At 47.3% G+C, this 15,450-nt stretch overlaps 1 protein-coding gene across 32 annotated transcripts in view; it reads right to left on the bottom strand.

Annotated features, from left to right (window-relative positions):
* Nucleotides 1–852: 852 nt before the first annotated feature.
* MADD (MAP kinase activating death domain) overlaps nt 853–15,450 on the bottom strand; it is a 50,093-nt gene continuing 35,495 nt past the window's right edge. For 23 of the 32 annotated variants that reach the window (XM_064288144.1, XM_064288163.1, XM_064288154.1 and 20 more), the window contains 6 exons: nt 7,030–7,194; nt 6,709–6,781; nt 6,458–6,564; nt 4,204–4,273; nt 2,273–2,319; nt 853–1,913 (listed from right to left, as the gene is read on the bottom strand). In XM_064288144.1, coding sequence (XP_064144214.1) covers nt 1,809–1,913; nt 2,273–2,319; nt 4,204–4,273; nt 6,458–6,564; nt 6,709–6,781; nt 7,030–7,194 — 567 coding nt within the window. In that variant the 3' untranslated portion in view covers nt 853–1,808. The remainder of the gene's footprint in view (nt 1,914–2,272; nt 2,320–4,203; nt 4,274–6,457; nt 6,565–6,708; nt 6,782–7,029; nt 7,195–15,450) is intronic. The other 9 variants (XM_064288166.1, XM_064288165.1, XM_064288162.1 and 6 more) reach the window with 1 other exon arrangement.

Here is a 15,450-nt window from a genome sequence, read left to right on the forward strand (position 1 = left end):
GAGATGGGACTGAGGAAGCTACTAGCAACAGAACCAGGAACCTGAGGCTCTCCTGGAGGCCCACGGCCGTAGCACCCTGAGTGGGGGATGCTGCCTCTCAGCGTGGCTGTGTCCAGGAGCCTGCAGTGGGGCTGCACTGGGTGGCTGTGGGGTCTCCGTGAGCAGCAAGCCCACAGCCCACCCACACCCTTGTCCCATGCAGGAGCCAGCTGGCCTGCCAGCTCCAGATACTGGGAATTGGGGCCCTACTTTGCTCTCACTTCCTCCAGGGAGAGCCTCAACCCAATCAGTTTTCTCTTGGGGAGAGGATGCCAGCAGGACTCAGAGGTGCCCTGGGAGAGCTGTTAAAGGGTCTTTCCTGCCTGTGAAGCACCAGAGGGTCTCTCCACGGCAGAGAAAAAAAAAATTCCAAGGATTCTAGACACTTCTGGCCAAGATCCTGGGCCCTGGCCAAGTCACAACATCTTTCTGGCCCACAGCTGTAAAGGGAAGGAGGAGTGCCCAGGCCTTGGTTTTTCTTCACTACTAAATTAATCCACATCTCTGTTTAGGTGTCAGTGCCCAGTCTGGCTGCTCCCTCTAGGGGCCAATTTATAGCACACCATACCTTTGTGGGGCCCCAAGGCGCACAAAGGAAAGAAAGCTCCCTCAGAGCCCAAGAAGTGTAGTGAGGAGCCCCCCTGAGCCAGAAGAGTGGCTGGGGCTCCAGCGTGCCAGAGCTTGGATGTACACAGTCTTGTCCCCCTCCTTCTTTCAAGCCTGAGGTACTGTTTTAGTGGTGGGGGAGAGCCTTCCTCAGGCCTGGGCTGAGGGGAAGCATCATTTAATGCAAGGCAGCCAGGAAGCCCCAAGGGGAGTGAAGGACATTTATTTCACATTCACACAGCTGTACATTTTCTATAAATAATGTGGAGCAGAAATATTTACAACCATCTCTTGCCCAGCCTCAGGCCGTCTCTTCCTTCCAGCACCCAGTGCCAGGAGGGAGTGCCAGCAGACACAGGCCGTGCACGGACCTGGCCTCTCCCCACCCCTCCCTGATTCTTGGGCAGAGAAGCCAGTGGTCCCTGGGACTCTGCTGGCCCCAAGCACTCTGCTCTCTCATGATGGAGGCAAGGCAGACCATAGATTGCCGCTCAGCAGAAAGGCTGTCCCTCAGTGCTGCTCCACTGCAGGGACGGAGGTCAGAGTGGCAGTGACACAGATTGGAGCCCTTGGGCAGGCAGGGGCTGCCAGCTTAGGAAGCAGGGAGGCTGCCACTGGCACCAGCTGACCCTGAGTCTTCCCTCCTTTCCCCTGTCCACCTCTTCAGGAGGGCAGGCCTCAAGTCTCCCTCACTCCCCACTGAGCTGAACTACTCCAGGCGCCCAGGTATGCCAGATCAGACGACAGAGCCGGACTCCCGCACTGGAGGTTACAACACCAAAAACACGGACAAGAAGACACAACACAAATGTCTCAAGGACACACAAGAGTGGACTCACACTGGCCTCCACTCAGTTCTCAGAAACCACTGGCTCAACAGGTGTGCGCACGTGCACACACACACACACACACACACACTCTTGAACCCTGAGGGGACAGTGGGAGTGAAGAGGGAGAAAGTGGAAGAGATTAGCTTAGTCCCGTGATGGACACACTCAAAGACACACTTAAGAGACACATAACTGGGAACCGCAAAGTCCCACGAGGGCTTGCAGAGCCATACACGTATCATCCACTTCTCAGTCACAGCAACATCGTGCACTGGAAAGAGCAAGGCGCAGGGGGCATCCCCTGGGCTGGGGCAGCTGCTTAATCCCTCTCCATCAGCTAGAGACGGGTCGGGGTGGAGTTCTGAGATCTTCCTCACTGCTACGAACTGCAGCCACGTACGAGAAGAGACACAACACAGAGTAGCAGATCTCGTGGGCCTAGGCGGGGAGAGAAAGACAGATAGATCAACACCTTTTCATGTGTGGAGGGAGGGTCTGCAGAGTGGGAAACTCGCTCCCTAACATTGGGTGCAGGCCTCTGGACTGAATACACACCCCAAGCAAGGCCTTAGAAGCGGCCGCAGGGGGAGAGGGGTCAAGTATGAGTCTCCTTCTCCCAGGACTGAAGGCACATGTTAACTTCAGTTGAATCTTTGGCATGTAGACCAAATTCATCTCTCAAACTATTCCTAATCCCACTCAGCCCTGTGCTTTCCAAGGGCCCACCCCTGCTCCTGTCTGGAGGTCCCCGGGGAGCCCTGCGCAGACTGCCCTGCCAGGCTGGGTGGCATACTCACCATTGGTGTCTTGTACTTGTGGCTCACCACTTCTTTAATTTCAGGAACTAAAACCGGACGGGCAAGAGACAAAACAGAAAGTTCACAACTAAGAGCAGTAGCGCCATGCACCCCAGGCGGCGGCGCCTGGCACCAGGCCCCCTTCCTTCCCCTCTGTGGCCTCTACTGTGGCTGCAGCAGCTTAGGCTATCACAGGGTAGAGGCCACCGGAGGTTTCTGTCCAGACCCTGCTGGATGAGAGGACACTGCTCCAGGCTCCTCAGCTAGCCTTCTGAGCCGGCAGTGGCTCCTTGTCTGCTGGCCATGATTTTACCCACTTTCCCTGAGCGCCCCGGGAGGGGAGGGGCTGGCCCTTCACCAGTCTGGCCACTGCTACTATCCAGGACCCCTGGGTTGTTGCAGGGGGCAATTCTCAGATTTTGGCTGGGAGGAGAGAGTTGTCTCTAGCCTGTGCCTCGCCTTGCTGAGATGTCTGTGAACTTATCCCTGCCACCAGCCCAGAACTCTGGTCATGTTATGCACAGTTCCCTTTACACCCAGCCCCCCCGCACAGAGGGTCCCAAGGCTGGATGAGGAAGTAACATGATACTAAACCCATCCGACCTGTAAGCTTCCTTCCCTGAGTGGCAGGAGCAGCCCAGGCCTGCCTGTGTGAGGGAGAGCGTCAGAGGGCTCTGGAGGAGACACACCGAGCAGAAGAGACAGGCGAGTACAGCACCCAGGGAGGGAGGTGACAGGGAGCATCAGGCAAAATACACACATGTCCACAGCCCAGAATGCAAAACTAAGAGTTGCCCCTGCCCCAGCCATGCAGGGGTCTGCTTGGCCAGAGGAAGGAGTAAGGCCCCCAGGCTCAGCCATCATCATGGCCCTGAGAGACTGGGAGCAGAGGGGCCTGGCATCCCCCTGGGGCTGAAAGGGAGTGATGAGAGTTGGCCACACCTTCTTCTGAACCTGGGAGGTAAAATTCTGGGGACCCAGGATTAATAGGGAACAAACTCATCAAAGGTAGCGCAACCAGCCCCAAATCTTTCTCCTGAGTTGGAAGACTCCCCCAAATATCTCTCTCACGGGAAGAGAGGGGAGCACGCAAGGGGAGAAAACTGAACCAATGAGCCAGCATGAGGGTGGGAACGTTGGGAAGGAAGAGGGTAGGGAGAGAGAGGAAGACACACTGGCCATGTGAGCAGCTGGTTTGGGTGGAGGGACCCTGCCCCACCCACTGCAGGGGCCTGGGGAGAGGCAGCACGAGCTGAGATCACGTTACCTGCTGGAGAACGAAGGTTTTCATAGCAGCGATGAGGGGCACAAGAGAATGAAGCACAAACACAGCAGAACTCAAAGCCCCAGGGTGAGAACCCACTACACCGCTCCTTAGCACGTGGCGCGGGGAGGCTGCCCCCAGCTGCCCGCTACAACTGACCCTCTGACTCTGAGGCCCGCTAGGTTCTCTTCTCTCTAGGGCGTGTCTGCCTGTTACCGGCACACACACCCCTCCTCAAGCTCGGAGGCGAGGTGGAGATCAGGTGGGCGCAGGGGCCGGGGTGGCTGGACGGAGCACTGGGCTGCTAGAGGGATCACAGCAGGCGACACAAACACAGCCGAGCTTGGGGACGGCCAGTCTGCTCTGCCCCAGAACTTTCTGACCACCGGCCGGCCAAGCAAGGGAGGGTGCGGAGTTCTCTGAGCCTCTTTGCACCATCTCTAAACTCTCACTCGGCCAAGGCTCTTCTGCAACCCGCTCCCCAGCAGCCACTATCTTTTCTTCCACCTTCCCTTCTCTCAAGGTTCACTTTTCTTCCCTGTCACTCCTGTTCCTCCTGACCTCTCTCCAGAGGCTCTTCTCCCTGCCCCTAGTCCCTCCTCTGGAGCTCCGAGGTTTGAGTTACTGCCATGTGAGTCCAGACCTAAGAGCAAAATAGTGTAATTACCAAATTCCTCCAGGACAAAGACGCCTCGAACTGTATTGCACTTTTTAATGTGATTCAGCTCTATGAAAACCTGTAAGAGAGGGAGGGAGGGAGGATGGCGTAAGGCCCAGAGGCTCCGCCCCTGCCCCGTAAAGCCCGCTCTCCCAGCTACAGCCCCACCCACACGCAGAAAACCTAGTCCCCAAAGGGAGGACAGAAGAATCCACACACACGCAACTCAAAAGCGCTAAGAAGAGAAGATAGCAGAAAGGGCATGTACCTTCCGCTCCTGGCCGGAGGAGAAAGCATGGGAGAGAAATGAAGGCGTTAGTTTGAATGGTCAAACCCAACCCGCAGGCTCTTCTGCTGGCCCGGGCTGCCCGCCCATACCCTCTGTCCAGGGCAGTGCTTAATAAGGACACTGTGCCCAGGGGTCCCCCACTTGGCCCATCAGGTCTCTACCCCTCCATGCATCCTCCTCCGGCGCAGAGGGCTGGCACGGGTGCAAAGCTCCCCTCAGACTGTCCTTGGGGTGGGAGGTGTTGGTATCTTCCTTGAAACAGGATCCAGGATCTCCCAAAAAGTATATGGTGATAATAATAGCAACTACCACTTACTGAGCACCTACAAGGAGTTTTACAAATGCTGTTTCTAATCCTTATACCTACGTGGCACAGTATACACTGCTACCCCCATTTTATAGATGAGGAAACTGAGGATCAGAAAGTTGATTTGTCTGTGAATAATGAAATTGGGCTTCAAACCCTAGTTGTCCTGACTCCAAAGTCCAGGCTTTCCCAATCCTCCCCCACGGCATAATTCCAAGGGAAGGGGCCAGTGCTTCCTCAACTTCAGCCGACTGTTAGGTGGTAGAAGAGGGACTGCAAGGCCATTATCTTATTATCAAACTGTGGGGTATGACAGAGAAGTCAGGTGTGACTCCCCTCTCTGCAGGATACATCTTCTAGGGGCAGAGTTTTGGACTTCAGACGGCCTGTCCATGCTTTGTAACTGTTAGACAATTCAGTGCGTCCAAAGCGGCTACATTGAGGGTAAGACACAGGGGAGAGGGCAGGGTCACTGGGTATTCTTTAACAAGGTTCTTCTTCAGAAGGTGAGGGGCCCAGAGGCCACAGCACTGAAATGAGCTCAGAAGCCCACTCCTCAAGAAGTGCCAGTACCTTCATGGCCCAGAAAAGTATTGACATAAACTTCTCTTTGGGCTGACCCGAAGGTCTTTAGGGGTTTCCTGCCACCCTAAGGCCTAGACTGAAAATACATTAAGGGGCTGCCAAGAAGCCTAGGCAGCTATCTCCCATTACACCAAAGCTGCCCAGCTAGATGCCCAAAGAAGGAGAACTAAAACGGCAAGTGGAGAGAGAAAGCCATGGTCAGAGTCCAGAAGTTCACCTCCCTGAGAACCTGCTGCCTGGCCAGGGCTGCACTGCTTCGCATGTGCAGACCTGGCTCAGGGCCTCAGGGACAGGAGCCAGCACATCAGGGAGGGGGGAAGGCACTTGTGTGAAGAGTCAGAGCTGTGAACGGACCTGGGGTGACGCGCTGGCCTCAGAAAGGAAGGAATTAGCTTAAGGAATGTCCACTGAGAGGAAAAGTATCACTGTGTTAAAAGACCAAGAGAGAGAGAGAGAAAAAAAAAAGTCAGTGCCTAGGGTGGAATCACGACGAGGGAAAGATGTATCCTGAAACACTCCCCAATCAAAAGAAGGGGGGTGGGGCCTGTGGAAGCAGGGAACAGAGTGGGTACACTCAAAGGAAGGAAAAGAATAAGAAGAAGAATCAGCAGGAGAAGAAAAAGGCCAGTAAACACACACACACTCCATAGAGGACAGATACAAGCTACTCGCGCACACACAGAAGCTTCACACACACCAGAAAGACGCGAGTAGGTCAGCCAGTCTAGACTCTCAAAGCAAAACCACCAAGCCAAAGCACACCCTGGGAATGAAGAAAGGAAGGCAGAGACACTGCGCGAAGACGGGCCAGTGAGACGCTCCCACTCACACTGTGCTGAGTCTAACGGGCAGAGGCAGCACAGCCTCTGAGTCTCGCTCTCGTTCCCAGCCTCCCACGGGCCCCCTACTGCCCTTTCTGGGTGCCTCCTCTCAGGCTTCTCTCTGGTCCAGCTGCTCCAGTTCTCCCCACTAGCCCCAGACGCCCCAGTCATGCTCAGTGGAAAGCAACGGGGACCTGGCGCTGACCCCTATTACAGACAGAACAAAGGGCTGGGAAGCCTTGCGCTGCCGCCTGCACTTACCTGGTTGTGCACGAACTTGAGGTTAATCCCTTCCAGGGTGACCTGCAGCAGGCCACCCTCACCAGTCTTCATGTCCTGCACTGGGAACTCGCCACCTAGCTCAGGTCCTGTGGTGAGGGAAAAGGTTATCAACACGCGAGGCAGGGGATCCCATGACCTGGCTTCCTTGTCAGGCCTCTGACGCTCAAGATGGACAGAAAGAAAGACCCTCTCCCAGGGAACAGCTCTCTTCTGGGGGCTGAGACTCTCACCGGGTTTGATGCTCTGCTGTCGGGCGGCAGCACGCTCCATGCTGTCCTTCACACAGTAGTACAGCTCCCGACACTGCGGCACATGGGGGAGAGAGCTGTCCTGTCACACCAGCCTCCTAGAGTCCCCTGCCCTCTGCTCTACAACGTCTGCTGAAGGCTTGGGCCAATGCCCAGACCTCAGAGACAGCTTAGGTATCCCACACAGTAGCTGTAAGCAAAAACGTGTCTCCAGACGTGGATTGGGGAATCTTAACTTCCCAGCAAGAAGCTTTTACCCTCCAAGCCCACCCTACACCCAACCCAAATAGAGATCATGGGTACCTTCTTAGTATAGAATTTGTTGAGCTGGGTCTCAGAGCCATTTCTGCGCCACAAGCACAACACCTTGGTCTTGGGACAGTAGGTCATATTTATGAGCTTCTCGTACCACCAGCGCTCATACACAGTCCCGATGTTGCTACGTAACACCACACAGTCGTCACATACCTGGAGACGTGTATGAAGCAGTTTCAATGCAACTTCCATCTTAAGTCTCTCCCACCCCAGCCGACACTACACTGTTGCCCACAGGAAAAGGATGGGACAACTGGTCCTGGGAGTGGCCCGTGGTCAGATTCTCTGCCTTCTGCTCACAGAGGCTATCTCATGCCTCCATCTTACAACCTGAGAGGTCGTCTTTGTTGACAAATACAAAGGCAGGTGATTATGGTAGACTTAACCAAGGAGAGAAAAACGTAACCAATGCTCTCCCTTATTTCTGTATAAATCTTTAAAAAAAACTTAATTACATAAGTGATACATGAACAATGCTTATTGTAAAAAAAAAAAATTATAGAATACAGAAGGATAAAAATTAAAAAGCAAAGTTCCCCTTCACATCCTTTTTTTTTTTTTTCTCATTGGTTCTTATAGCTTGTTATTACGACGGACATCATTGCACAATGGTTAAGAGGAGAAGCCTAAGGTCAGGCTGCCTGGGTTTGAATCCAGCTCTTCCATTAATTAACTGTGTCCCTTTAAGCAAGTTACGTTATCTTTGTCTACCTTTCCTCAGGCACGACATGAGAATAGTAACAGTGATAACTTCATGGAGTTACTGTGAAGACTAAATGAGTTAATATGCATAAAGTTCTTAGAACAAAACCAGGTACACAGAAAGTACCTTTGTTAGCTACCATAACAACAATGACAATATAATTATAAGAAATACAATAATTATTATTGTTATTAACATTTTAATGACTCTCAAATCTTTCTCCACATTAGACTTCTCTTCCTGAACTCCTGAGCCCCTCTTTATCTGGATGCCTCACATGCAGCGTTTCCAACTCATCATGTCCCAAACTGAACTCAATCTCTCTGCTGGGAAGATCCTCCTTCTAAGTCTCCTATATCAGTAAATAGTATAACCTTCCATCCAGCTACCCAAGCCAGAAACGAAGGAGTTATGTATGACTCCTTCCTTTTCCCTCTAACTATAGCCAATACTGAGTCTCATCCATTATCCCCTACTCAATTGTTGGCTCCTTCTCTTCCTTCAAGTCTAAGCTCAAAGGTCACTTCTTCTAAGGACGCAAGACCCTTCTGCTATGTATTACCATAAAACCAGCCCCCAAACATCTCTGACCATAACACTCATCATGCTTCGTTATCTGACTTCCCCATGGCTTGTTGATGCTGTAAGGGCAACAGAAACCATGTCTGTCTTGTTCACTGGTGTAACTGCAGCACCCAGCAGAGGGCCTAGCATGTAATTTATGCTTCATAAATACTAGGGGAATGAATAAAGAATACAAGAGACTATCAGGTTTAATCTACTACATTAGAGTTCACTGGAGCTCTGAAAGCCTTATGAAGAAGAGTCAAACAACAGAGTAGGAATTGGAAATTTGAGTTCTAAGCTCAGTGTGACTCTGGCTTTCAATAAAGTATTCTCCATGTGGAAAACAGAGACCACTATTCCACCTTCCACAATCCTTTAAGAACGTCTATAAAGGAGAGGGGCAGGCATTTAGGAGAGCACTTGATTTCCAGGCTAGAGAGATGACGGTAATGTGTCAGACTCGCTTATGCAGCTGGTGGAGGTGTAAACTGGTATAGTCTTCAGGATGGCAATTTGGCAGAATCTATCAAAATTTTAATTGTTTGTAAGCTTGATCTGGAAATTCGCATCTAAGAATTAATTCTACAGAAGTGGTCATTTGCGTGTGGAAAGATGTAAGTTCAAGGATATTCAATGAAACATTGCTTTAAGGAAAAAAAACAGCAGGAGAGACTGGTTCAATAAATCATGGTACACTCATATAACACACAGTGGCTAAGCAGTCATTTAAAAGAGAGAGGTTTACATAATATGTAGACCTGGAAAGACGTCCATGTCATTAAGTGAGAAAAAATCAAATTATGTAACAACACTTGCAACTTGATACCACCCCAGTAAGCAAAAAAAAAAAAAAAAAATCCAAATGAACTGTGCACATACATATATATGTATGTATTTTATACAAAAATGCATTTTTAAAAATCTGAAAGAGTTCACGCACACTTTTTAATGGTGGTTACTTGTGAGACAAAGAATTGAAGGGATAGGAGGGAGTGAAGGGAAACTTACTTTTGACTTCGGTTACTTCCATATAGTTACAGAATATACTGTTTTACTTTTATAATTTAAAAACAAAAGGGGAGGTAGGCAAGAAAGAGGATTTTTAAAAGTCTTGCCAAAATGTTGTTCAACTGACGGCACGTGGGGAGGCTCTGCTCTGAAAACAGCTAAGTCAGGCCCTGGTCCTCACAGTAGCTAGTTGATTACACAGTGACCTGGGTACACTCCTATTTGTCACGGTGTTACTGAAAGTGAGACAGCCATGAGGGGGATGGATCCAACTCCACATTCCACAGACTGAATCTGAGGCTGCTTGTATGAGGGAAAGTCAAAAAGTATGGCTACTAGGGTTACAGTTCATACATGCACGAGTTTATTCCAAACAAAACATGTTTACACATGCCTCTGCCATCAGTGGATGGCTGCGGATAAGTTCTCCCAGTAATACATTCATCTTAGTCTCGTTAGGGTGCCTTAAAAAAAAAAGGATAATTTTTGTGCCACGGAAAAAAAACGATTCTGAGGTCAGGGCTATTATCAAATTCTTAACAAAACTCAAGTGGGTATCTTTCCAAATCATTGTAGCTTTGCGACAACTTTATGGGAATGCTGACCCACATAAAACAACAGTTTTTAGATGGATCAAATGTTTTAAGAAAAGTTGGAAAGACCCCAAAGATGAACCAAGAGAGGGGAGACCACTCAGGAGGTTATGGCAACTGTTTTTTGGGACTCCAAAGGGATAATCTTCATAGATTTTCTCAAAGGACACTGGACGATCATGGGAGCTTATTATGTAGAAATTTTAAGTGAAAACTGCTTGGTGAGAAAAGGCCAGGAAATTTGTGCCAAGGAATTTTTTTCCATCATGACAATGTATCTGCTCATTCTTCCGAGGGTAACAAGGGCTGTCCTATAAGAATTTCAATGGGAAACCTTACCCCATCCACACCCTACAGCCCTGGCCTTGCCCCTTCAGGCTTCTTTTTGTTCCCCAAACCCAAACAATATTTAAAAGGAACACGATTTGAGTCCTTTGAGGATGCTAAAACTACCATTTTGATGTCGTGTAAGTTGAAGAATGCAGAATTCTTTGGGGAAGGCTTGTTGTTATTGTTAGGTGCCATCGAGTCGGTTCCGACACATAGTGACCCTATGCACAACAGAATGAAACACTGCCTGTTCCTGAGCCAGCCTCACAATAGTTGTTATGCTTGAGTTCTTTGTTGTAGCCACTGTGTCAATTCACCTTGTTGAGGGTCTTCCTCTTTTCCGCTGACCCTGCACTTTGCGAAGCATGACGTCTTTCTCCAGGGACTGATCCCTCCTGACAACATGTCCAAAGTATGTAAAATGCAGTCTCGCCATCCTTGCTTCTAAGGAGCATTCTGGTTGTACTTCTTCCAAGATTGGTCTGTTCTTTCTTTTGGCAATCCATGGTATATTCAATATTCTTCTCCAACACCACAATTCAAAGGCGTCTTCAAGGTGACATCTTTGCTCTTCAACACTTTGAAGAGGTCCTTTGTAGCAGATTTACCAAATGCAATGCGTCTTTTGATTTCTTGACTGCTGCTTCCATGGCTGTTGACTGTGGATCCAAGTAAAACGAAATCCTTGACAACGTCAATCTTTTCTCCGTTTATCATGATGTTGCTCACTGATCCAGTTGTGAGGATTTTTGTTTTCTTTATATTGAGGTGCAATCCATACTGAAGTCTGTGGTCTTTGATCTTCAACAGTAAGTGCTTCAAGTCTTCTTCACTTTCAGCAAGCAAGGTTGTCATCTGCATAATGCAGGTTGTTAATGAGTCTTCCTCCAATCCTGATGCCCCGTTCTTCTTCATATAGTCCAGCTTCTTGGATTATTTGCTCAGCATACAGATTGAATAGGTATGGTAAAAGAATACAACCCTGACGCACACCCTTCCTGACTTTAAACCAATCAGTATCCCCTTGTTTTGTCTGAACAGCTGCCTCTTGATCTATGTAAAGGTTCCTCATGAGCACAATTAAGTGTTCTGGAATTCCCATTCTTCGCAATGTTATCCATAATTTGTTATGATCCACACAGTCGAATGCCTTTGCACAGTCAATAAGACACAGGTAAATATCCTTCTGGTATTCTCTGCTTTCAGCCAGCATCCATCTGATATCAGCAGTGATATCCCTGGTTCCAAGTCCTCTTCTGAAACCGGCCTGAATTTCTGGCAGTTCCCTGTTGATATACTGCCGCAGCCGTTTTTGAATGATCTTCAGCAAAATTTTGCTTGCGTGTGATATTAATGATATCGTTCTATAATTTCCACATTCGGTTGGATCACCTTTCTTGGGAATAGGCATAAATATGGCTCTCTTCCAGTCAGCTGGCCAGGAAGCTGTCTTCCATATTTCTTGGCATAGACGAGGGAGAACCTCCAGTGCTGCCTCTGTTTGTTGAAACATCTCAGTTGATATTCCATCAATTCCTGGAGCCTTGTTTTTCGCCAATGCCTTCAGAGCAGCTTGGACTTCTTCCTTCAGTACCATCGGTTCCTGATCATATGCCACCTCTTGAAATGGCTGAATATTGACTAATTCTTTTTGGTATAATGACTCTGTGTATTCCTTCCATCTTCTTTTGATGCTTCCTGTGTCGTTTAATATTTTCCCCATAGAATCCTTCACTATTCCAACTCGACGCTTGAATTTTTTCTTCAGTTCTCTCAGCTTGAGAAACGCCAAGTGTGCTCTTCCCTTCTGGTTTAGGGTTAGAGATGGAAACACTGCCTTCAGAAGTGTATAGACCTAGATGGAGGATATGTTGAGAAATAACAGCTTCACATTTTGACATTTTTGTTTAATAAAAAGGTTTCTATGATTTTGTAGCAATACTTTTTGACTTACCCTTGTACAGTGGTGAGAGTGAGTCTATACTTCAAAGGATCTTCTGGAGGGATTTACTTTTTAAAAGGAAAAGACAAGAATCACCTGCTTCCTCTCCTGTGGTACAGATGTCCTGAGTTGGCCCTTGGTTCCAAAAGACACCTAGCCAAATCCTGACACTTCAAACAGGTGACATGAAAATGACTCCCTTTTCCGCAACACCAACATGTATGTTTCTGCTTCTGAGCAGAACCCCTGTGTTTGATAAAACCACCTGTTCAAAAAGCTGTGAATGTGAAAATAAAATTCATCTGAACCAAAGAGAAGCAGATAACTTACACAAATTATTTCACTACCCTCTGTAGGAGGTTTACTTGGCTTCTGAAATTACGTAGAAGAGAGCTACTTTAGATTTAGAAACACAGAGATGAAGGAAACATGGCTAATCCCCTTTACAACTCTGGAGTAAGGAAGGCCTTTTCTAACTATGACTCAAAATCCAGAAGCCATAAAAGAAACAATTGATTAATTCAACCATGTAATAATAAAACAGACTCTTGCATGTAAAAAAAAAAATATATATATATATTACATCCTAAGCAAAATCAGAAGACAAATGGACATTTACAGTGGCTAGATCAGGCTGCCCATGTCTAAATCCACTTGTCACTGGAAGAGAGATGACTATGTGAGGCAAGAGCAAGCACACAGCACCACTTATGAAGTATTCTTGCTGAAATATTGGACCGGAAAGTGATTAAACATCTAGATTGAACCACTAGTTTATAAGAAATTTAAGTGATAAACAAACATGTTAAACAACACCAAGGAGATGAAATCAGAAAAATTCTAGAATGTGGGGACACGCCACAGGGCATATGATCCAATTTCTTCAACAAAATAAATGGCAAAGGTGAAAAAACTAAATGCTTCGAAGGTCAGCAGAGCAAGGGCGGGAGTTTGGGGACTATGGCTTCAGGGGACATCTAAGTCAATTGGCAAAATAAATTCTATTAAGAAAACATTCTGCATCCCATTTTGTAGTGTGGCGTCTGGGGTCTTAAATGCTAACAAGCGGCCATCTAAGATGCATCAATGAGTCTCAAACCACCTGGATCAAAGGAGAATGAAGAACACCAAGGTCACAAGGTAATTATAAGCCCAAAAGACAGAAAGGGCCATATGAACTAGAGACTTACATCATCCTGAGACCAGAAGAACTAGAGGGTGCCCGGCCACAACCGATGACTGCCCTGACAGGGAACACAACAGAGAACCTTTGAGGGAGCAGGAGAACAGTGGGATGCAGACCCCAAATTCTCATAAAAAGACCAGACTTAATGGTCTGACTGAGACTAGAAGAATCCCGGCAGTCATGGTCCCCAAACCTTCTGTTGGCCCAGGACAGGAACCATTCCCGAAGACAACTCATCAGACATGGAAGGGACTGAACAATGGGTTGGAGAGAGATGCTGATGAGGAGTGAGCTACTTATATCAGGTGGACACTTGAGACTATGTTAGCATCTCCTGTCTAGAGGGGAGATGGAAGGGTAGAGGGGGTTAGAAACTGGCAAAACGGTCACGAAAGGAGTGACTAGAATGAGGGAGCGGGCTGACTCATTAGGGGGAGAGTAAGTGGGAGTATGTAGTAAGGTATATATAAGTTTATACGTGAGAGGCTGACTTGATTTGTAAACTTTCACTTAAAGCACAATAAAAATTATTTTAAAAAATAATAAATGGCAAAGAAAAAAAGAGAATGAAAGAGGAACTATTATGTGTTGATACACTTAAGTGTTATATCAATCAAATCCAATATGTAAGCTTTGTTTGGATTGGGATTCAAAGGAATCAATTATCAAAAGACATTTATGAGACAATCAGGGAAATGGGAATACTGACTGGAGATTAGATAATATAAAGGAATTATTGTTAACCATTTCTAGGTGTGATAATGGTATTATGGTTGTATTTTTCAAAAGGTCTTATCTATTAGAAGTATATAAACCAAACCTATTGCTATTTAGTCAGTTCCAACTCACAGGGACCCCAAGTGTTACAGAGTAGAACTGTCCCACAGGGTTTTTCTGGCTGTAATCTTCATGAAAGCAGATCGGCAGACCCTTTCTTTTTCCATGGCACGGCTAGGTGGGGTCAAACTGCCAACTTTTAGGTTAATAGCTGAGTGTAAACTGCATCTTTATGAAGTGGCATAATGTCTGGAATTTGCTTTAAAATAATCCAGTGAAGGGGAAAAAGGGCAGGCACAGATGAAACAAGGTTGGCCACATGCTTATGGATAGTAGATACAAGGGGGTTCATTACACCATTCTTTTGACATTTAAGTATCGTGAAACTATCCACAATAAAAGTTAAAAAAAAAAAAAAGATAAATGACAAATTGGAAAAATACATTGACAACTCATATCACAGACAAATTGCTAACTTCCCTAAACATAGAGTTCTCCTAAAAATTGGGGGACACACCCATGTTCATTGCAGCACTGTTTACAATAGCAAAAAGATGGAAGCAACCAAGGTGTCCATCAGTGGATGAATGGATAAATCAATTATGGTATATTCATACAATGGAATACTATACATCGATAAAGAACAGTGATGAATCTGTGAAACATTTCATAACATGGAGGAACCTGGAAGGCATTATGCTCAGTGAAATTAGTCAGTTGCAAAAGGACAAATATTGCAGGACACCACTATTATTATAAGAACTCAAGAAATAGTTTAAACAGAGAAGAAACTATTCTTTGATGGCTACAAGAGTGGGAACAGAGGGTGGGAGACGGGTGTTCACTAATTAGATAGAGACAAGAACTATTCCAGGTGAAAGGAAAGACAATACACAACACAGGAGAGGTCAGCACAACTGGACTAAACCAAAAGCAGTCTCCTGAGTAAGATGAATGCATCGAAGGCCAGAGTGGCAGGGGTAGGGGTTGGGGGACCATGGTTTCAGGGGGCATCTAGGTCAATTGGCATAATAAAATCTATTAAGAAAACATTCTGCATCCCACATTGGTGAGTGGCATCTGGGGTCTTAAATGCTAGCAAGCGGCCATCTAAGATGCATCAATTGGTCTCAACCCACCTGGAGCAAAGAAGAATGAAGAACAACAAAGACACAAGGTAATTATGAGACCAAGAGACAGAAAGAGCCACATAAACCAGAGACTACATCAGCCTGAGACCAAAAGAAGTAAATGGTGCCCAGCTACAACCGATGACTGCCCTGACAGAGAACACAACAGAGAA

The sequence above is a fragment of the Loxodonta africana genome, chromosome 7 (genome assembly GCF_030014295.1).
Source record: "Loxodonta africana isolate mLoxAfr1 chromosome 7, mLoxAfr1.hap2, whole genome shotgun sequence".
Classification (NCBI taxonomy): domain Eukaryota; kingdom Metazoa; phylum Chordata; class Mammalia; order Proboscidea; family Elephantidae; genus Loxodonta; species Loxodonta africana.